At 37.9% G+C, this 20,942-nt stretch overlaps 1 protein-coding gene across 5 annotated transcripts in view; it reads right to left on the bottom strand.

Annotated features, from left to right (window-relative positions):
• Window positions 1–297: 297 nt before the first annotated feature.
• The window catches only part of LOC123765526 (uncharacterized), a 93,414-nt gene continuing 72,769 nt past the window's right edge, over window positions 298–20,942 (bottom strand). For 3 of the 5 annotated variants that reach the window (XM_069333862.1, XM_045754177.2, XM_045754176.2), the window contains 7 exons: window positions 20,236–20,331; window positions 19,029–19,283; window positions 18,440–18,603; window positions 16,561–16,754; window positions 15,210–15,358; window positions 8,752–8,999; window positions 298–7,140 (listed from right to left, as the gene is read on the bottom strand). In XM_069333862.1, the coding sequence (XP_069189963.1) occupies window positions 6,936–7,140; window positions 8,752–8,999; window positions 15,210–15,358; window positions 16,561–16,754; window positions 18,440–18,603; window positions 19,029–19,283; window positions 20,236–20,331 (1,311 nt within the window). In that variant the 3' untranslated portion in view covers window positions 298–6,935. The remainder of the gene's footprint in view (window positions 7,141–8,751; window positions 9,000–15,209; window positions 15,359–16,560; window positions 16,755–18,439; window positions 18,604–19,028; window positions 19,284–20,235; window positions 20,332–20,942) is intronic. The other 2 variants (XM_045754178.2, XM_045754180.2) reach the window with 2 other exon arrangements.

The following is a 20,942-nucleotide window of genomic DNA, read 5'->3' as shown; positions in this document are numbered from 1 at the left end:
GTGTGTGTGTGTGTGTGTGTGTGTGTGTGTGTGTGTGTGTGTGTGTGTGTGTGTGTGTGTGTGTGTGTGTGTGTGTGTGTGTGTGTGTGTGTGTGTGTGTTACACATGCATGCATATTGGAATTAATTTACAAACTTGGAAATCACTTTTAAATGTTCTCTTCTTGGTGAACACTCATTCACCATTTGAGTCTTATAATGATTAATGGTAAATGTGACAACAAAAAAAACTAACTGGAAACATGAGAAAATAGGTCAACAAGAAAACCACAAAAAATCTAGGGAAAAAAGGCTAGAATTAACTTTTGATTGTACTGTACTTTATGTATTTTACTCGCATAGTATAAGATACGTTTTATAATAATTTCCATGCATTTGGAGCACACACAATATTATACAGTACAGTATCATGTTTACTCAAGGTGTTTTTTTTTATATTACTGTACTGTAAATAACAATTACTTTTATTTAATATTTTTTTAATATCTATAATAATAATAATTTTTAAGGGTATACAGTACAATATAGTACAGTGGAACCATGGTTTTCGTATGCCTGTTCTTGTATTTTTTGGTACTCTTAATTTCTACGAAAAATTTGATTCAGTACGCCTCGGTTTTAGGAGTTTGTTTATACACGTATGAGCCCACCGCGAGCGTGGTGCTTTAGTTTACTGGTGTCACCTGCCTAGTAATGATTGTGCTTGAATTCTTTGTGAAGAATTTCATTTTTTTTTTGCGCTTTTTTGGTTTCTGAACAAAAGTTTGTTATATATCATGCCATGGGATCCAAGAAAATCAGTGGTAATGTTCAACCTAAGAAAAATGTGAGGAAAGAGGAAAAACGAGAGATCATTCATAGTGAGACAATGATGTCTCACTACAGACAAGTGTTAAAATGTAGGGAAAAGCAAGTGTCTATAGACAGATTCTTAATAAGACAAGCAAGCAGTGAGCCACCACCAGCGGTAGGCCGGCAAAACATGAGAGAGTGAGTACCCCAGAAATGTCATCACTGCTGTCATAATGGAAAGGGACTCTCCTTCCAAACACTAACACCTCTCCTTTTTTTATATTACTGTACTGTAAATAACAATTACTTTTTATTTAATTTTTTTTTAATATCTAAAATAATCTTTAATTATTTTTAATGGTATACAGTATAGTGGAACCACAGTTTTTGTGGTCAACAAGAAAACCTTCCTCAGTCATTACCCATTAATCATTACCCTTCCTCACTGTCTTCCATATGCCAACAAGAGTCCTCAATAAAGGTAAGGTACCTAAGAGTATTACAGTATTCTGTATAAAATGTATTTTTAGTTAATCCATTTCACACCCCAAAATATATTAATTCAATTTACATTGTCTTATGGGAAAATTAGTTTCGGTTTCCATACCGTCTCTGGGAACATTAACTACGAAAACCGAGGTACCACAGTATATGGTAAGAGCACTTAATTTTATATATTTAATAAAAATAGGCAAAAATAATTTTTTTTACAATCATGGCTAATAAATCTGTTTATAATTATATATCTTTGGAACAAACCAGCCTATTCTCCATTAGTGTAATTAAATAATTACACCAGATATTTTGTCAAACTTACAAAATATGCTGTTAGAACCAAAAAAGTTTTGTATTGAATTAGCCCAAATGGCAGACTAAAACAATAAAACAGTAACTAGACCCCCTAACCTAATCTGTCCCAGCAATCCTAGGTCCAATATACACTATTTGAGGACTAATGTAGTACATATACGTGCATTACTAGGCCTAGGAATGCTTAAGTTTGGTTGTTAGCTGTTGTTTTCATGCCCTCTAAAATTAAAAGTACAAAATGTCACTGTCAGCTGCAACAGTCCATTTTTGTATGTCCAAATAGTTGTTGTAAGTTTGCCTTCGTAAATAAGGCAAGTTGTAAGTATTTTCATTTTAGGAATATGGGTTTAACAGTTTAGTAATGTGTTACAGTACATGTACTTGGACTATATTTTATAATACAAAGTGGAATCAAATATTATTTTCCACAATGAAAATATCCCCCTCCCCCCAAATTACATATTTAGAAACATAATTAAGCACTTAGGGTATTTTTCTAAAAAAAAAAAAAAATAGTTCTTTGTTTCAAGCTGCATTTTAATGCTCGGTAAGGCTAGAAAAAAAAAATAAGGGTCGCAGCCAAAGGGTGATGACATATCATGCACGACATCTGATGCTGGCATGGAATCCAATATTACTCAATGCAGCCAATAGATGACGCTTATTTTGTTATTCATTTAACACCATCACACACAATATTATTTGACACTATTAAACATTTCTATACCAGAGGATGTGCAGCAAAAATAGAAAGAATGTACAACTGCTGCATGTCCAAGATACACCTCAGTGTTTTGAATACAAGTACCATATATGATTACTCACTTTCTTCTGAACATGTACATCAGAATTTACAATACTATTTACAGTGTAATATTGCAATAACAATGTTTAAATTCTTGTTTATAGCCTAAATGTACAAAACCATTAATTTATAGATGCATGCACACATACATATACACAGATTCTCACACACATAAGCATACACATTAAACAAGACAGTGTCAGGAAATTCGAATATTACTGTTACTAACCTTGAGAAAAAGAAACAAATTGCAATATGAATACTGTATTGATATTAAAGTAAACATGTATTAATGGAATTCTTGCTCAGTCCAACTACACAGTGGATGTTTTGCTTAATAACACTAGCTTCAGTATCAGCACAAGTTAAATGTGTAGATAATATTTGAACTTATACACAAAGTAATCACACTAACATGACTGCATCTATGAGAAAATCCGTAGGAGCACTGTTGAGGGTTCGAACCTGTGTGTGGGAACATCCACTGCATAGGTTCGAACCCTCATCACTGCTCCTACGGATTTTCTCATTTTAACTTATGTTCTTGAAATTGTTAAACATTACATAGGGTCAACCCTAAAAAGTTGTACCATTTAAGTGTTGGGAGCCCTGAATAATATAATGAAGAAATAATAAAACTATTACTCAGCCCTGAATATTCAAGTCATCCCCCCTACACCCATTAGTCATCCTGCAAAGTTTGGCGAGGCTAGCCTCAAATGCCTAGCCTCCAAACTTGGACAGACACAGACACCCTCTTTTATAGATACAGTATAGAAGAACAATACATGGCCTTAATACTGATGCCAATTATCTCAAAATAGTGATGTAATCATTGTATCCCCCAAAACAGAGTAAATCCATTTAACGTTGTAAAATGTATTACAATGCACATGGGCATTATTGTCTGAAATATTCTCCCACTTTGTCCCAACAGTGACATTTTTTGAAGTTTTACAGTATTTAAAAAATATAAAATCTCCCTTTATGCTTACTTCCTATTATAAATTTGTAATATCACATAAGATGAGACATGGTGAGAGCAAAGGAATGCTTATAAATACATCAATGTTAGCAAAATATGTACCAATGCATCCTACCAAAGATTTCACACCAAAACCAGAAAAATCAGTAAATATGCAATTCTTACATCAGTTATCATATTTACACAATAAAAAATATATGCCATGAACCAAAATCATTACCCTACAGTAGACCACAGTACATGGTAATTCAAATTTTCAGGTTGCTTTAATATGCACTGTACTTTGCTAAATGAGTTCAGAATAACCATTAGCATCAACTTTCAGCTAAATTTGCACGATTGATAAATTATGCTGTGTTCATTGAATCACACTAATTATGGATCATATTCAATTGTTTAAGAGTACAAATCAAATTTCAGAGGATGTGATTTTGCTAATCTGAGCCTTAACAACAAAGGTGGATGTAATCAAGAAACATGTAGGCAAGTTCTTGCAAGAAGTGCTGGACCAACCAGGCTGTAGTGGACCTGCTGTTCGCTCCAAGCAACAGCTTGTTGGACCAAGATATCCGTAGTTGAGCCTGGCCTCAGGGAGTAGAATCCCCAGAACCCTCTCCAGGTATGTAACAGCTTTATTGACAAAATACACAATTTCACCAAATATGAGTAATTTATGTAGGTCTTATTACAGTGAGGTGCTGCTCATATTCAATGCCACATAAGACAAAAGGTCTAACTATGCAGTTACTGTACTTGTAATATGCAAATGATAAGTCACAATAACATGGCTGAAGAGTTTACACCCAATCCATGCATCTGAAAATGAAGAATGGACTACATTTCAGTCTGTCCTGGACCATTATTAAGTGGTGTAATCAAGAGCAGAAGAGAAACAATATAAGGTAAGAGTGAGATGAAAAGCAAGATGAATGTAAGAGAAAGATGAGCATAAGAATTAAGAGAATTTGTTAAAGGTAAGGTTAGAAAGAAGAGAAGGAAAATAGGAAAAAGGTATAAATAAGAAAGAAAAGTAAGGTAAAAATAAAGAAAAGTGCAAGAAGCCAAATGGCAGAGGAAAAACTATTATCATTAAAGACAGAAAGGAACGAGGGGCTAAAGCTAAGTCAGATCACATTAACAATGTTAAGAGCATTTATGTTGTGTGAAAGGGAAGAGTCAACTGCAACAAAGACAGAATTAAAGTTTACGTTGTCTATCAGAGCCACTTCGACAAGATGGCATCTGTTTAGAGTAAAAGTCAGGAAAGATTATTTTAGAAGATCAATCTATATGATGATTAGAGTCCCTAACATAATAGAAGAGCATTGTTTGTGTCTGCAGCTTTAACACTTATTTTGTGCTCTTTCAGTCTATCATTCAATGTATGGCTAGATACACCAAATTATTGAAGAGGACAAGATGAACAGGAAATAGTAACCAGCAGGCGACGAGTCACAATAACGTGGCTGAAGTATGTTTACCAGACCACACACTAGAAAGTGAAGGGACGACGACGTTTTGGTCTGTCCTGGACCATTCACAAGATTCGACATAAAAATGGTCCAGGCCGAAACATCGTCGTCCCTTCACTTTCTAGTATATGGTCTGGTCAACAGTAACCAGTAGCATTTAATGACTATTTTGCTGATCACTGGTCTCACTTTTCTGTTTAAAAATTTTATATCTATATTAATAATCTACATCTTGTGTGGGACTTTATCAAATGCCTCTTATCAAGATCCGAACAGATGAAATCTGTCTATACGTCTTTCCTGAATGAAAATTAATTTGTTACACACATGACCCAGTTCAAAATCCCTACCGTCTTATTATGGCAGTTCTTTAAAGATATTCCACCCATTTAACTTAGTTTCTCTAGTGATTTGCTTTAATGGGTCTTTTGTCACTATTTCCATAAATTTGGATATTTGCTTATTTTCAGTTTGTAATGATTTCTGGAAAATAATTTGCAATTGGTTACTAGGTGCATTCTCTACCCCCTCAGTACCCATGGGGGAGGACAAAATGTGTGAGTATTGTATATACTAGTCTAGACATGCTGGCAGGGACCATCTCGTCTACTAGCCCCTAGCTTCCAAATGCTTGCAGGAAACTCTTCCAATATTAATGCAATGACTCAGTTCCCACTTTTTTTTCATATTTACATTTAAAATCTTGTACCAAGTTAACTTTAATGAATTCATCTATTCATCTAATTTATTCAACTTCTTAATAACCCAGAAAAATGTTCTTTCTGCTGCAATTCGTTTTTCTCCATTTTCTATCCATGACCTTCATTCTGCCATTTCTAGGTTTGAACACTGCTGCTTTGTCTTTGTCAATTCATCTTAAAATTTTATAAGAAATAAAATCCTCATTTAGAAATGGGGAAAAAAAGGGAGAAAGAAGAAGAACTCCTCTCCTTTCCTCCAGTGTGGTGAGGCGGCCTGGTCTCTGTCTTTTTTCATAGCTCAAACCCATCAGCTCAAGAATGAGACTTCTTGTACATCTTTCAACTTTAGAGAAAGTTTACTTGCCCCTTTTCTTGATGAAGGTATCATGTCAGGGCTCAATATAGCAATCATAAAGTGTAGTTAGCGCAAGTTTATTCTTGATGAGCGAGTGAACTATTCGGATGTCACCAGGTGTACTGCCTGCCAAATAATGTTGCCACAAGGCAGTTTAGTATTAGCTTTAGTATTTAGTTTGGATATAGCAGACATTCGGAACAATGAAATTCAGAGCAATCGATTTGCTCTGTACTATGATATAATGTCATTAACCATAAATTAGGTGATTCATGAAATATATTTTATATATATATATATATATATATATTTATATATATATTTATATATATATATATATATATATATATATATATATATATATATATATATATATATATATATATATATATATATATGCTGAATTAACTAGTCTACTGTAGTTGTATTAAAAAAAAGTATCATGGTACTAGAAATATGGGATCATAATTTGTGGCAATATGAAAACCATACTGAAAATTATAGTCTACACACAGCTCTACACTGACTGTTAGTAGCCTTGAAAAATATTCATTGAAATTTTTCACAATTGTCAGATTTTTGCTCAGATACAAACAGCAGCTCCAACTGGTGCAACCCAATCTCTTATCTTTTATTTCGTAACTGCATCAGTCAAGTTTAAAGGAATTAATTCGTAAGCAGTTAATAAGTACTGTACTGTATTGTATTACATACTAATGTCTGTCTACCAGTAAATAAGCATACTGAAATTTAAAGGAATCATCTTGTTTGTGTACAGCCTTTTCAACCGGGGGTTTTCATCTATTCTAAAATATTATCTTGCACAAGACAACTACTCTCTATAATAATATAATCTTTTAATCACTAGAGAATGCCAGCATTCACTTATTTTCTGTAAGCAGAAAAATCCATACTGCTTTACTTTTGTCTGATGCACTATCACCACCAATATATTATTCACTTATTTTATGGAATTACTTCTGCTACTGTCTTATTTCCTCACCAATTGGTTAAGTTCAGATGGTGGCTTCTGGTAATTTAGGGACACCAGTGGCATTCATGTCCACAGATACTTCGGAACTGATAGTTGCAACATTTGCTGTTGCTGCAGATACCCCAGAAGTGCTGCCATGGTCTCGCTGAGCAAAATGCCGTCCGAGGATTTTAACAGCCGAGTATCTTGCTCGCTGGTATGCACTGAAGGTATTGAATCCTAAAAACCTGTTTGAATATAAAGATTTTATGAGTATTTTAACAATCACGGACAGATTAAACGTATTATTTCAAATAAGAATGGCTTTTTAATAGTTGAAAGCCGTTATATTTCATGCTATATGACATCCACCAGTACAGAGTTTAACATAAAACTTTCAAGGCATCATCTGAGGCCATGTATTTCCAGTCACAAGTGTACCAGACTTCCAACTGTTTCTTCAGCAAGTTTACTTGATATATGTGAACTATTGTATGTATCTGCAATGAGTATAATTCGTAAACAGCTATTGAGAGAAATCACAAGAGAACGAATAGTTGGAGTTTACTGATCAGACTTTGAAAGTGGGTAATTACATTTTAATACTGATGTATACACAGTAATCCAAAATGTTACTGAAAGAATTAAATATTTTTAAATCACCAATATGTTTCCTAAATAATACTGTAGTTGGTTGCTATCATGAAGCAACCATCAAATTCAATGAATGCACATCAAACTAAATTCAATACAGTGAATTCACATCACAATCATCTGCATTAGCATCAACGACTGGCAAGAAAGGAGAAGGCCCCCCCCCCCCAATGGAGGAAGAGCTTAGTTTAGTGTACAAGTAGTACCAGGGTGAAAATAAAAATCATATCTGATAAATTAACATGTTGCAGAGTCTGATCTTTAATCCTTTTGCTCCAAAGGCTGGATACACAGGATTGCATAACTATTGACTACAAAAGTTTTAATTTACCTAATGGCTCTCTAAATACAGTTAAACAATACAAATAATGTTTACAATGATAATCCTGCTAACCAATGGGTCTTGGTCCTGACCCTATTCAATATGATGAAATTAAATGTACACAGTAAAATTAATGCAATGTATATAATCCATGGAAATTTTTGGCTATTATAGGCTCGAGGACTGAAATGATTATCGAGTTGTAGTGGTTCATGGACACACATAAGAAACAAAGATAATAATGGAAATATGGCAATAATTGTCATACATAGATGATGTAATAGCTTCAAGTCTATGGAACTCACTCCCTAGTGAATTGAAAAACTAAAACTTTTGCCTTATTTAAAAGCAAAACCAAAAAGTACCTAACTTCATCCTCTTAGTTTCCTACACTGAGCTTTAAATTTGCTCTGTACCTAGTGTTACCCAATCTCCTAATTTTTATGTAATATCAAACAACCTTATCATTGTGTTCATTGCTGTCTTCTTTTATGTGCTAGCCATATGCTGTATTGTGACTACCAATTTTTGTCAACTACCATTCAAGCTGTCATTGCAATCAATCTTAGCTACCTATGTGCTTTAATATACTGTACCTACAATTTTCTCTCATCATCTTTTTTTTTTTTAATTTCATGTAATCTGTTATCATTTTTTTGTCTATAAATTTTGCAAGTATTTACCTCCTTAAAATTTTCTTAGATTAAGGACCTGCCCGAAACGCTGTGCGTGCTAGTGGCTTTACAAGACTGTAATTACCATATTTGTATCCTCACATTCCTTATGTACATTCTTGTATATGCATAAATAAATAAATAAATAAATAAATAAATAAAGAAATGTAGTGTGTAATGTGTACTTCACCAGCATTATGTATTCTTACCTTAAACAAACATATATGATTAAGAGAGTGGCTCCAGCAGCCAGGGATCTAATGTAGGCATCATCGTACATCTGAACAACAGCCCAAGTACCCGCTATGGTGCCACACATGACCGTGACCAGGGAGGCAGTTTGCAGCCAGTGCCGTGCTGTGAACCCCTGGCCAATCCACCATGCCCGACCCTTCTCCAGCTGATACACTGCCCCACACACTTTGCATGATAAATTTTCTGAAGAATTCTCAGCACACTGGAATGATAAAATCATTATTTTAGTATTTACAAAAATTTAGTATGAAATTCTGCATGTGTTACAGTCATTACAATACTCCTCTACTCACTAACCACTCAAGCCACTACAACATAAAAACATAAAATAGCTGTAAAAAAGAATACTTATAAGCTAAATAAATTAGGCTGTATAATTTACACACTATAATCATATAAGAAGTGATAGAAGAAGGCTAGATGAAATCAGCCAAGTAATAGTGAATGTGACCTTTTCTGAGCACTCTCACTCGGTTGCTTCCTTGGATAGGATTCCACTGTCTCGGTAGATATTGTTACATGTAGTCAGGGAGAGTAATATTCTGAAACTGGTGCCGCCGACACTTTTAATCCAGTTCCTGAAAAGTTCACAATAACACTAGGGAGAACTGGAGAATACCATCTAGTTTGGGTGATCTCTAGAAGGCACAAATGAAATATACTGTCCTCTTTGGCATCACAAACAGCAATGAATGCTCTAGCAAACCAGCTGGCCTGCCCAGTCACCTACCCTGGCCACTACTAGATGGCACTACCATATATACAACAGGACTTTCCCTGGCATGCCACCTCACATTCTTCCTGACAATTGTCCATTCAGTTTGGCAGGCTTTGACCAAAACTAGGTTAATAAACTCACGTTCTCAAAGGGTCAGGCCAGTAACCCCTGTAAATGAATCGAGCCATGATGGAGTGTTGAATGTGACTGTTTAGAATTTTATGTGGGAGAGATTGTACCTTGTAAATTTAGTTTCCTTGTTCATGAATAACCTTTATTTTGCAAATGACACAAATGATGGTGTTCAAAATTTTCTCAAAGTGAGCATTCCTACCATATGTCCGAGGACTCGCTTGCCTACTTGACTCCTAACATCACAACAACCGCCGGCCAGGCCCAAGCACAACCCAACAACCCCAACCCTAGTACTCCTCGCCCCCAGGCCTCAACCAACGCCCAGGAGACTCCAAACTCCCTGAACAACCCCGGCCCCTCCACCCCGACATCCTGGGAAACACCTATGTCCACCCTTCCTGAAACAATCCCACATCAGATCGTCCTCAAAGCTATCACAAACTCCCTTGCCATACGGAACCCCATCCGGGGCCCTAGGAAATTTCGCTTCAAACACCGCAGCCCCACAACAATATATTCCACACAACGCGGTACCAAGAGGCCTAGGACCAACACTTACAGCCGAACCCCATCCCCTGTGGACGGAGCAAGGGCAAGCAGCCCCCACAACTCTCCACCAGAGAGCGACTCTAGCACCACGGATGTCGACATCATGAACAGCAGTGACACCGAAGACCCCTCAATGGCACAGCAACGTATGGAAAACCCCAACCCCAACCAATCCCCGACCGGAACCAGGAACAAGATACCTGGCTCAACAGCTTTACCCCCCTCCTCCACAAACAGAAGCGACCAAACCGAATGTAATAACATTGGCACTACAGCCAAACAAACACTTCCGTCTCATAGTCAATAATGGGGATCACAATCCTTCAGGTGAACATCAGACATTACTTCAACAACAGATACCTACTCACTCTGGAGGTAGCCAGACTTAACCCAGATGTTGTCTTACTCAATGAAACAGCGGCCAGACAAGACCAGCACATCTCCATCTGGGGATATTCCACCAGGGAAGTCAACAGGGGTAGGTACAGTGGGGTGGCAATACTAATAAGAAGAGGGCTCTCCTACCGCCCCATCCTCATAGAAGACGACAACTTTCTTGCAATAGAACTCACCACTTCACACGGCCCCCTCATTGTCTGCACCGCATATCTACCACCTAGACTGGCCTACCTCCCCTCCATCCCTCTGAACAAGCTGCTCGACAGGAACCTCCCCACTATCATCGCAGGAGACCTGAATGCCCACCATCAGGCCTTATTCAACGCTCCTGACAGGCCAGACCTCAAGGGCAGGCAGCTCTTCAATCTAATGCAAAACCGGGACCTCTCCTTCCAAGGCCCCCACTTTAAGACGTTCTTTGCGGGCAACCATAGGGGCACCCCGGACATAGTGCTGACCAACAGAGATTGTGACCTGTTCCACTGCAGAGTAACCCCAGGCAAGAACGTGGGGTCGGATCACATCCCTGTGGTCACATCCCTCCAAGCAACCCCCTTCAGATATGTGGCACCATCCAGGCCCAGATTGGAAACCATACGTGCCCGTGACTATGACACCTTCCTTGCTGGCGACCCCATCCTTGAGTTCGACAACCTCCCAACCCAAACAATCGACCAAGCAGTAAACACCATCCACAACCGGATCCAGCTTGCAACCGAGGCCACTTGTGAAATATCCACCACTAGGACTTACCACCAATATAAGCCGACCCGAGAAATCAGAGGCAAAATGAATGCGTACCAGCGAGCCTGCCAAAGCCACTACCAAACAGGCCAGCCACCAGCGTTGACCCTACAAACACTCAGAAGGGAAACCATAGACCTTACGCTGACCCACAAGAGCCACATTTGGAGAACCCTAGTGAGACAGGCCAACCAGTACAAAAGGGAGCCGGGAACTTTCTGGCGCAAGATCAGACAGCTCCTGGGATCGGTTAACCCCAGCCTCACCCACCTTGTACACACATTCCTTGACGAAGATGAAGAGGAGCAACAAGAAAAAATAGAAGACCCGCAGGATCAGGCTGACCTCATGGGCGCAGTTTGGAAAAAGACACTCACAGCTTCAAACAGCAGAGCCTTCAACAACACTCACTTTGAACGTGTCAACCAATGGACAACAGAAAATGCCGCCTCCCTTAACAGCACCCCTCTGATTGACCTGACAACCCTAGAAGACGACCACCCTTTAACAAGACCCATAACTATGCTAGAGATGAGAGGAGTCATCAAAAACACCAGAGATAAGGCCCCAGGACCATCAGGGATCAAAGCGCTGCAGATCAAACTTCTACCAGGCAATCTTATGCAATCCATACTCAACCTATTCAACGCTATGCTGGCATCGGGTCACATTCCTGTAGCATTCAAGTCAGCCAAGATGATATTCATTCCCAAACCCAAGAAAGACCCCCACCAACCTGGCAACTACCGACCAATCTCACTCTTAGACTCAATAGGCAAGTGCTTTGAAAAAATCATGTCAAACCGCCTTAACTACTACATGGAGTACAACAACCTCTTCACAGAAAAGCAGTTTGGCTTTCGAGCACATAGATCAACCCAGCACGCAATTAACATCATCTACGACGCCTTAAGCTCAATTCGCAAGCAAAAACAGGTAGCCTTGATTGCGACGAGGGACGTACACAAGGCCTTCGACAGCCTGTGGCACGATGGTCTGGTGTACAAATTAGCAGACTTACCAGTGCAAAACTGGACCCTCCTCAGGCTGATCAGTAATTTCCTTAAGAATAGGTAAGTTACCCCCAGCTTCAAGGCAAACGAGGCCGCAGCCTTCACCCCAACAGCTGGAGTCCCCCAAGGATCATGCTTGAGCCCGGTTCTCTTCAACATCTTTGTAAATGACCTGCCCCAACCAGAGTATAGGGACACCATTATCGTGCAATTTGCGGACGACGTAACACACGTAATAACATCTAACCCTAGCAGCCAAGCGGCCAAACATGCAACTGCAACCCGTAAGGCAAACGTAGAACTAGCAAGGACTGCTAACTGGGAAAGGAAATGGAGGATCACCACTAACCCAGAAAAGATTCAATTAAGCACTGTCGGCTGTATGGCCTTCTCAATTGAAAATGAGGGGGGAATAAGAATCAGGGGTGAACCCATAGCCATCTCAAACTCCAACACAGTGCTCGGTTACAACTTCAACAGGCTACTCAACTCCTCCCAGTACGTATCCCAGAAGACAGCGATGGCCCGGGGCTCACTGGCGAGGCTCTTCCGTTTCAACCAAGCCCCATCCCACATCAAGCTCCACCTGTACAGAATGATCATAAGGCCTAGCTTGGAATACCCATACGTTCCCCTGAACCTCACCAACAAATCCAACATGTTGAAGATTCAACGAGTACAGAACAAAGCACTTCGCTTTGCAGAGGGCCTGACTCTGAGGGACAGGGTGAGAACTGACCTGATCCATGAGACGCTCAACATGAAGCCAATGAACATTAGGCTCAGCTACCTGGCCAGAAGACAGCTGTACCGTATGAAGAACATGTATGTCCCAGACCCAGAAGATCCCTTCGTAGCAGAAAACACCACCAGCGACTACGAGATCCACGAACCACCACACAGAACCAGAAGAATCACTCTCCAACAAAAAGTGATCAGACATATCCATGATGAGGCCTTCCCAAGCCCTCAGATACTAAGCGGTCTGCCAGACGATCCAGATGAGTGGCCCATCCCGGACCCAATCTACACCAAATGAAGAATAAAGAAAGAAAGAAAAAAAAAAATAAATAAAAAAAAAATAAATAAATAAATAAATAAATAAATAAAAAAAAAAAAAAAAAAAAAAAATATATATATAAATAAAACACCTACAAAAATATAAAACCAAAAAACCATTTATCGTGGCGTCAGAAGTGTAACTACCCTGATGTTTCTAAGATTAGCCTCCTTCAGCCAACTCCATCGGCTCTAGTGCTTTAGGACACCAACAAGGTCACAAACACTAGCCCCCCCAGCCAATGTACTGACAACCCAACATAACACACACGCAAACAAACAACACATACAAAAATGTCAACCCATGGTGGACAGGCCACCGAACTTTCAAACCTCCTCTCTCTCTACACCCGCATCCTCTTCCTGAATTTCATCTCCCCATCCCTCTACCTCCCCCATCCTTTCCATTCCCTATGGACATCAAAGCGAAGCATTCCTACCTTCCAACATTCAAAGAACCTTTCTCAAAATACTTCACACCAATGAAATCTAGCAGTGCTGCTAGAAGTTCAAATATTATTTCTGAAGTGGAAGATAATAGCAATACCCTTGAAGTTAAAACATTTCACATCCTGAGTGGAAGGAAATATTATAATTCTACATTCCCCTTGAAATTGAAATAAAAGAAAATGTGGACATTGAACCACAATGCCCAATACTGTAATGAAAGGTGTTAAGATAGTACAGCAAGACTTTTTTCAAGATATAGAAAGAAATTTTTTATGGGACTACATTGTTAGCAGTCACGTGTTGCTAAAATTGAAGCATTTTATGTTTTAAGTCAATATGATGAGGAAATTCCAAGATACAGTACTGAGCTGAAACCTGTCAAAGAATGAAAACCAAAAACTGACAAAACCATTTAAATTATTATTTTACATAATTTCACACACTAAGAATTCATAAAAATTCAAAACCAAATACCAGTGGAAACTCGGTTGATGACTGCCCTAAAGTATGAATTTTTTGGTATATGACGTCAAATTCATCGTAAAATTTGAATTGGTGTACGACGGTTTACTTGGAAGACGACGTCTGTTCATACGCGTATAGGTCAAACAAGCGCTTGGTACTGGGGGCGCGGGGCGAAGCACTCCGTTTACAAGTCTATCCTGGGTAGTGAAAACCATGGCCGAATTCTTTGAAAAAGCTTGAATTCTTTGAAGAATTTCATTGTTTGCCTGCCTTTTTTTTTCCTTTTTAACATAAAAGTTATATATCACGCCATGGGTCCCAAGAAAGTTGGTGATAACGTTCAACCTAAGAAAATAGTTGCGAGGATGATGATAGAGGAAAAACAAGAGATCATTTATAGGAAGACAATGTGATGTCTCATCTCACTACAGACAAGTGTTAAAATGTAGGGAAAAACAAGTGTCTACAGACAGATTCTTAGCAAGACATGCAAGCAGCAAGTCACAACCAAGTCCTAGTGGTATGCCTGCAAAACGTAAGAAAGGGAAAACCCCAGAAATGTCATCACTGCTGTTATAATGGAAGGGGACTCCCAAACACTAACACCTCTCCTCCTCCTCACCATCTTCCATACACCAACAAGAGTACTCATGCAAGGTAAGATCTACATACCTGTACTGTATTGTAGCTAGTACAAAGTGTCATTCGGCATAAAATTTATTTTCAAGTTAATTAATATTTTTGTGGGTGTGGAACAGATTAATTCAATTTACATTTACATTATTTCTTATGGGAAAATTTGTTTTGGTTCACGACACGTCTCTGGGAACGGATTACGATCGTAAACGAAGTTACCACTGTATACATATCCAGTTCTAACCTCCATGAGCCATTTACGGAGGCAATTATGGTGCACAGCGCCAACATCACCCCGGCAGTCACACGGCTGGATGAGAGGGCCTGCATCTGTGCGTTCTGTGTCATAGCATATCCAGCATTCTGCACTTCCCTCGCCAGAGACTCCTTCACCTATGAAAATATGAACATTAGTAGTACAATAGGTGTCTGACAGAGTTAGCTGCTTATATTTGGCCAAAAAGTCCCAATAATTATATTAAAATTTCTAATAAGCTAATTGAATTCCTATGCAAATTTATAACATTAATACTGTACCTGTACTTAACTTTGTGTTCAATTAAAGGACAAAATTAGAAGCTTATGAATTAAAATTAGGTATGTATTAATGTTCTAAATAAATATATTATAATCTGTGTCTCAAGTACAGATGACTGAAATATCAAAGATACTGTAATTCTGTGCAAATAATTGACTTCTCAAACTAATACAATATTATACTACAGTAAATAATATAACCAACAGATTACCTGTTGTAGTTATATCATTACAGGCACTAATTCTTAGTGACTGTAATATTTCTCAGAGGCATCTATCTTTCTCAGAGGCACAACAACTAAAGAGGTTCATCATCATCATTATTATTATTATTACTCCTCAAAATTGCAATTAGTCTCAGTATAAAAAGTACTAACTATTTTCTATCACTAATAACTTTTAATACTCATTTCCCACATTACAGAGGAACAATGGTGAGGCTCATAGGTGAACCCTTATGGTGAAGCTTGTCAAATAAGCCCCTTTTATGGCAAGCTTATTAAGTGAACCTTTTTAATGTTGAGACCTGTGAAGCAAGTCACCTTTTTTACAGTGAATCTGGTTATATGATCTGCTTTGAAGATGTATTAAAATAATGAAAGATAAGTATGACACTGATATATAATATATCCTGAGCAGATTTGCTCTTAAGTAAATCACATTATTGTGATCTTGTGAACTGATGGAGAAGTATGTCTCCTGGCCATTTATTTTGTCATCTCTCAGTATGAACTTTTTTTTCCAAATTAGGTGACTAGTCAATAGTTAAGGCTTTTTGTTTTTAATTTTATTAACCAAATATTATATTCATGAGTAACTGTCAATACATTATGCATCTTCTTTAATTATCCTCACATCCTGGTGCACAATTGAATACCAAGCTTTTCAGATATTCTACCAGACAAGGTTTCAAATCTAAGTAATTCTATAAAATTGTAATTGCACATAAAATTCCAAATATTATTTGGAATTGCCTAATAATTTAAAATTGCCATGCTAATATACATAGTTCCTAACATACAACATTAATTGCTAAAACAAAAAAATTCAATTCTTACCGCTTTGCGTTACAGGTTGCCCAAGCTCCAGTGATCTATCAATGTCAAGCCTCTTCAAAATTTTTTTAGGATTAAGGATCCACAACTGTTCTGGGGACATGCAGTTCCACAAGACACACGGAAACCATAATGCCACCCCAAGCTCCACGACACGAAAGATAATGTCATATGCATTTCTAGACATTAGTGGAACCCTGAGGAAATGTATAAAATACAGTATTAAAAAATGTAATTTATTATATAACTAAGTTTGTAAACAGGACGGATCTCGTCGAAACCTTTAATAAACTGAACAAATTGGAAGATATTAATACCCAGTACAGACTACTTTTTGATGAGATTGTGCAACTTGCACAAGGGGCAATAGTTTCAACCTCAACAAGTCACAATGTCACACAGACAACCGATACTATTTTATCCATGGAATCACTTACTTGCCAAAGCCATAAACACTAAGACGGTACTGCCCTGTACTTCGGTTCAAAACTCTTCGGTTCAAAACTCGACAGGAAAACATCCACAAGAAAAATGGAGAAATCTTTGGAAAGTCACTAGAGTTAGAGGCCCTCACATGAATTACTACAGGTTACTTACAGCAACAATTTTGCATTTGCAGTGCATCTATTAGCATAGATGGTCACAACCCGTTGGTGTGGGCTCGAGTTCCAGATAGGCCAATGTTTCCTAATGTGTTGCCTCTGTCACCTAGCAATAAATAGGGTCACATCCTGAACAATGGTTAGTCACTGGCTAGGAAGACCTCAATAAGCTTATCAGCTTCCAGTCTCTGACAGGCGATTGACAACTGGTGCTTGTTGATGACCACTGACATCACCCTAACGTTTATTTCCTTTACATCTGCTCGAGTTCAACAATACCCCATCCACTGTGCAGAAACAGCATTTCAACAAAATAAATGTGAAAGCTGTTAAAATGTGCATCTCTAATTAAAATTACATAGCAAGTGTTTAACCAGTTAATGGTAACATTAAAAATGACAAATTTATTTTTCTTTATAATTAACAAACTTTTAAGCTTGTGAGGTATTAAGTGATTTTTCCAGCTCTTTTGTATGCCTGATAAATAAACCCTGAACTCCTTTTAAGCAATATTTGGTCAATATGTATTCAGTATACAAAAGTTAAGCCAACACTTCATATCCTTCAGCATGTGGTACATGTCTGAGTCTTTAGGAGATGGCTAACAACTGATATCAAACAGTTCCTGAACTTGCTACCCTGATCTATAAGTGAAACAGCATAAAATGTATTATAGTATTTCTTTACCTAAATATGAATTATACAGATGAGTCACAATGTGGCTGAAGATATGACCAAACCAATCATCAGAAAATGAAGAAACAACGATGTTTTGGTCCGTCCTGTATCATTACCAAGTCGAATAATGGAAAAAGTGGAAGAAACAATAAGGCAAGAAAGTGAGATGCAAGGTGCTCCTCACCTTGTTAAAAAAGGTAAAGAAAGAAAGCTAAACTATTTCCATGTGACTTTATGAAAGAACCATCTATTTTTTTACATTGACTCATTTCTTATTTAAGACAGAGTCTAAGTCTAGCTCCCATACTCACTCATCAAAATTAGAGATATGCAGGCTAATGGTATTGCTGTTTCTGAATGATAATCCTTGCATATCTTCATGGAAGACTGATAATATGTAGGTCTGAGATATCTTACATTCCGGGTCAAATTTGGAATAACACTTTAGAACTTGGTTTGTTGCTTCATGCCATTGAGAGCTTCCATTAAAAGCAGTTTTAATACAAACCTTTTCTGGAAGGTAATAATATAAGAACTGTTGTCATGAAATGCAGACACTAATGAAGATAATGAATAAAAGGCTTTTATTCAATTTGTCTTACCTATTTTTCCAAAATCCTCCCAGCACATCAGAAAAGAGGAAGCAGACAGTGATCATCAACATACAGGCTTGAAACACCAGCCCAAACCGGGACTGATGAAGCTGTGATTGATCAATGCCTCTGTGTGGAGGAGCTTCACCAGTAAACTCCCCGACCACCTGTAACTTGAGAAGGATAACATTTGAAACCTTGACAGAACGAGGTACAGTTCCTAAACAAATTATTACCACACATCACAAATCATTTAAACAAAAGGAAAATGGTTCAAAAAACAAACTTGGATTGTAGACAGAAGCACAACTTGAATACACACAAAATATAGTCAACATCACAAAACAAAATTGACTGCAAAGCTACAAAACCACATCCAAATTTGCCATAACTGAAGAGTCAATAATACTGCTAAGACATAAATTAATACTGTATATATATGCATGTGATAATTTATTTAAAATTGCCAATTATTTAGACGATACTTAAAAATACCAGAAAATTTGAAACTTAATAAAAAGAAATGCTAAAGTGCTAATAAAACGTTAAGGTATATGCTTCAAACACAAATGCACCTCCAGTTCGACACGTAACACACCTGCTCTGCCACAAGGCGTTGGGTGGATGGATCCTGTTCTTGCTCCCTTGAAGGTTTAACCACAGATGGTGTTGATTTAGAGGAAGACTTCTTTGGGGAAGGTACAGTGAGAGGATCAAGTGAGGATGAGGATGGAGATTGTAGGGAATCTGGATCAACAGGATCAAGGAGGGGAGGAAGGTGATGGTCTTGGGGAGGGGTTCGAGAATGAACGTTGCCCACAATAATGGTGTCACTTACGAAGCCCCCACGTACCTACAATACAGAAGACGCCCACATCAATTACAACACAAACCACAGGTAACTAGGCCTTAAGCAACAATATTACCAAGTTCTCGTTTAACACACAAATCATTCATGAATCAGGTATTTTATATTTTTTTACCACATATAATAATCTAAAGTAATGCACAGTGTAATGAGAGCTTTTATATATTAATTTACCTTGAATTTGGATACCAAAGGACCGGGAGAACATGTCCAGCTCATATTGTCCTAACAACTAGTCACTTCAAAATATACCAGTAAAAATTTAAACAAATGCTTGATAACCAGACCACACACTAGAAATTGAAGAGACGACGACGTTTCGGTCCGTCCTGGACCATTCTCAAGTCGATTGTGAGAATGGTCCAGGACGGACCGAAACGTCGTCTCTTCAATTTCTAGTGTGTGGTCTGGTCATCATACTTCAGCCACGTTATTGTGACTCATCGCCTGCAAATGCTTGATAGCCTACTCATAAATATAATGTGTTCCTCTACATACATTTCTGGCCCTAAAATATCCTACATTAACTAAAAACTAAAAGCTTTAGCTTCCCATTGCCAGGAACAACAAGCCTGTTGGGGATGATCAAAGTGCTCTTAAGCCAATGATAATCTCTAGGGTGCAACCCACAACAGTTACCAAATTTCTCAGTACTTATTTACTAACCACTGGTACAGGATAGTGAACAGTGCACTCACTTCAGATCCCAAAGTTCACAGGTTCAATTCCCACACAGAACATAGATGTTTGGGTAATACTTTGATATTATACAACTGCTGTGGACTACATCATGGAAAAGACAAGTCATTGGCCTAGGTGGGGTAGGGACCTCAATAAGCCTAATAAGCTCATTTTCCTTAGCAATGAGAAACAAAATCAGCAGCAGCATTAAAGACTAAAAACCTAGGGAGGGTGAACATAATAATAAAGTACGCACCTTAAAGTACACTTCAACTCCATATATTAAGAAGAACACGACTACTATGAACAGCAAGACAGCATAGCAGCCATTAAACACGTGACTTAAAAAACTCTGAAAAGGACGAGACAAATGTTACAGTCGACAACAATATTATTGTTCCCAAATGACACAGGTGGAATAAACAAAATCTCACAAAGTTTAACATAAATCGATTTGGCAGTTATTCATGAGACAAAAAAAAATAATGATTAAAAAATTACTTAGATGATAGCCTATATCTGTATAACTAATAATTTTCCTAAGCAAATTTCATCATCAGCATAACTTATTTACATTCACTCTTCCACACACAGCTAATAATAGTTTGTATTTTTTCTAAATTCCAACTAAACTGTACTGTACAGGGTACTCCCAAAATTTATATATATATAAAAACTTACTGTATGTAATTTTGTCTATTTTTTATTCAGATATGCAAGTCCAAGCCAAGAAGCAAACTTCTTCAGCCATTATCTGTGGATGCTTGTGTACAGTATTTGCATCTTTAGCATATCTGATTTACCCAATTTACCCAAGAGCCACTAACCCTAGTGGCCTCGACGAGGACAGGAAGCCAGCGGCTTGTCGAAGGTCTCCTCATTTGCCTTTATGATCTTTTCCAGGTAGATTATAAAACTTTACACAGTTTTGGCATTTAGTTTTGGCAGGAAGGCAGTTCCATG

This window comes from Procambarus clarkii, chromosome 30 (genome assembly GCF_040958095.1).
Source record: "Procambarus clarkii isolate CNS0578487 chromosome 30, FALCON_Pclarkii_2.0, whole genome shotgun sequence".
Taxonomy (NCBI): Eukaryota; Metazoa; Arthropoda; class Malacostraca; order Decapoda; family Cambaridae; genus Procambarus; species Procambarus clarkii.
The sequence above is the reverse complement of the archived record's forward strand: the minus strand, read 5'-3'. Positions and strand labels throughout refer to the sequence as shown.